General features: G+C 34.0%; 1 protein-coding gene across 1 annotated transcript in view; it reads left to right on the top strand.

Moving 5' to 3' along the window:
• Window positions 1-851: 851 nt before the first annotated feature.
• The window catches only part of LOC140969425 (uncharacterized), a 5,230-nt gene continuing 3,562 nt past the window's right edge, over window positions 852-2,519 (top strand). The window contains exons 1-2 of the mRNA XM_073430774.1: window positions 852-1,914; window positions 2,101-2,436. Of these exons, the coding sequence (XP_073286875.1) occupies window positions 981-1,914; window positions 2,101-2,436 (1,270 nt within the window). The 5' untranslated portion in view covers window positions 852-980. The remainder of the gene's footprint in view (window positions 1,915-2,100; window positions 2,437-2,519) is intronic.

A 2,519-nucleotide genomic window follows, 5' to 3' on the forward strand; every position in this document is an offset into this window, starting at 1 on the left:
AACACAATCAAGACATATTCACTTAATAAGATTATTTTATATTGAAATGGATAATATAATTTTGAACAAGAAAATTCTTGAAAACTCTATAGATCATCGAAAGGAAAATTGGAAGCACTTCGAAGTCCAGAAGCTAGTTCGAGGTTAAGATTGGAAGCTCAATACTATGAACCATCTAATCTTGTAAGAAATCATCGAGGGAGATCAATAAATTTAGAAGGGATCTTCCAATTGAACGTTCACACCCTATAGTGGCTTTAAAAGGAAATATAGAAAAATTCTAAAAAAAATCATCTTATAACTTATCATGTTAGCATTTCAGTGAAAAAATATTAAAAGAAAAAAAGAAAAATCTGTATTATCACGAGCAAAAAGTCGAACGATTAAAAGTATATATCTTAGCCAATTCATATGACGATTTTTAAAATTTTCCAAAAAATCTAAGCCAACTCAAACACGGTGTTCTATACAATAATTAATCACTAGTTGCCATTGTTAGAGAATCTTTGGAAGGTAGGGTTAGGTGAAGCTGTTGATTTAATTAATTAAGAGACTAATTATGATGTGTGGAAACATGATCGGCTGACTTACTACGTTCTTATCCTCTTCTCGTGCAATTATTGAATTATTAATTACAAACTATCTAAGGATTACAAAAATCATGTTGTAAATTTTCGTTTTTTGATCGGAATGTCAATACAGAGCCGATCATGTCAACAATATTCGGCGTCATGTCAATATTACCGAAAAAATTTAAAGTTGCGACAAAGAGAAAAATAATAATATTCTTTAGGACTAAATTTTGTATGATTAGAGAATCATATAAGTCACTTGCCGACGATCATTGGCAAAGGTAGTTTTTCCCTTTTAAAGTCATAATCCTACTTGACTTCCTATTGATTAATTGATTGAATACTTGACCTCTTCTTTATCACACATATATACACTAAGATTTTGATTAATATATAATTGCAAATTTAATGGCTTTGTTTGCATTTTGTTGGTTGATTATTGAGCTTAAAATCATCCCAAATGGATTCTTGAAGTGGTTTTACTTGAGCTTTTACATCCATCCCATGTTCTTGTTCTTTTGCCAGATTTTTCTATGGCTGAATGAACTGCAAAAGTGGGTTTTACTCTTAATCCTTTTACCTTTCAAAATCACCCTTTTTATAACTTTATCGATCTCCAAGTTCTTGAAGAGGCTTGCAGTCATTTTCTTCTCCTTTGCACTAACAAAGAGCAAGATATTTGAATTCTTTGCTGATCAGGTCGGTCAGCAAGATGGTGGTGATGTCAGTTTACAGGAGTTTGAATCAGGAGCTGCTACTGGTAACACTAGTGACCGTAGTTCTACACTAGTGATTGCGAATCGACCTCAATTAATGCGGAATTCTGGTCGAAATCGGAGAGCCAACTTAGCACAGCCCGAGCTTCAATCCAGTAGAACTTCATGGTTGAATGAATTTTTGTTGTCTGATCACTACACCAAGTATGTATCAACACATTACTCGAATAACGCCGGAAATCTGTCTTCTCATGGTCAAAAAGATTCTCTGTCTGATACTGATATTTTGCACCCGAATATCAATCAAGGGTTTAGCCTTATACTCCAAGATTTTGAGCCGCGATTGTTTCTTGATGAGGAGATGCTTAGCATGTCGTATGGAGGCGAAGATTTGCCCCACCCTACACCCTACGTAGCCTCTGATTTATCCCAAACTAATGGGTTGGTTGATGAGTATTCTCCATCACCTTGTAGTTCAGATTCACCAATAATCCCATTGGAGCAAGAACAACAATTAAGTAGCAAAGTCTTGGAGAAAGATGCTTATTCTTGCTCATTTCACAAGAAATACACAGAAAGAATGAGATGGTTTGAAGTTCTTTATCATGACAGGTTATGTGGAATAAGTAAGTACCCATAATTTGCGCAATAATTACATTTTACATTATTAATTTAATTTTGATCACAATTTCGTCAAGATCAGTGACAACATAGCGCTAAATACTGTTTTATATGTATCATGTCATGTCAACATTTGATCGATAATTTCTCCATATATGTATGTGTTGACAAGCTAAGGGTTGATTTATCAGGGCATCCCATTCAGCACATGATGATTCCAAGTGCCAAAAATTCAAGACTAAAGATTTTGAGGAGCTTAGAAAGCGATTTGGAGTTGGTTTATGTGGCTGAATTATGCTTGATTTGGGAAGCCCTCCATTATCAATATCGAAAGGTTGAGTGTCTTGCTGCGCTTTCTGATGACATATTATTATTTCATGCTGATATTTCAGAGAAGTTCCAAAAATTTAGAATTATACTTGAGAGATTTATGGAGGACGAAAAATGTCACGAAGACAAGAAATATTTGGACTTCATCTGTGACAGAATTTCCTTCAAGGGTCTCCTCCAGATTCCCGATGTTATAGGTAATAAAAATTTATTTACGAGAAGTTCAATTACATTTTCTAAAATAAGGCCAAGCTTTTCTAGTAAACTATAACATATATAT

The sequence above is a fragment of the Primulina huaijiensis genome, unplaced genomic scaffold (assembly GCF_012295235.1).
Source record: "Primulina huaijiensis isolate GDHJ02 unplaced genomic scaffold, ASM1229523v2 scaffold4153, whole genome shotgun sequence".
Classification (NCBI taxonomy): domain Eukaryota; kingdom Viridiplantae; phylum Streptophyta; class Magnoliopsida; order Lamiales; family Gesneriaceae; genus Primulina; species Primulina huaijiensis.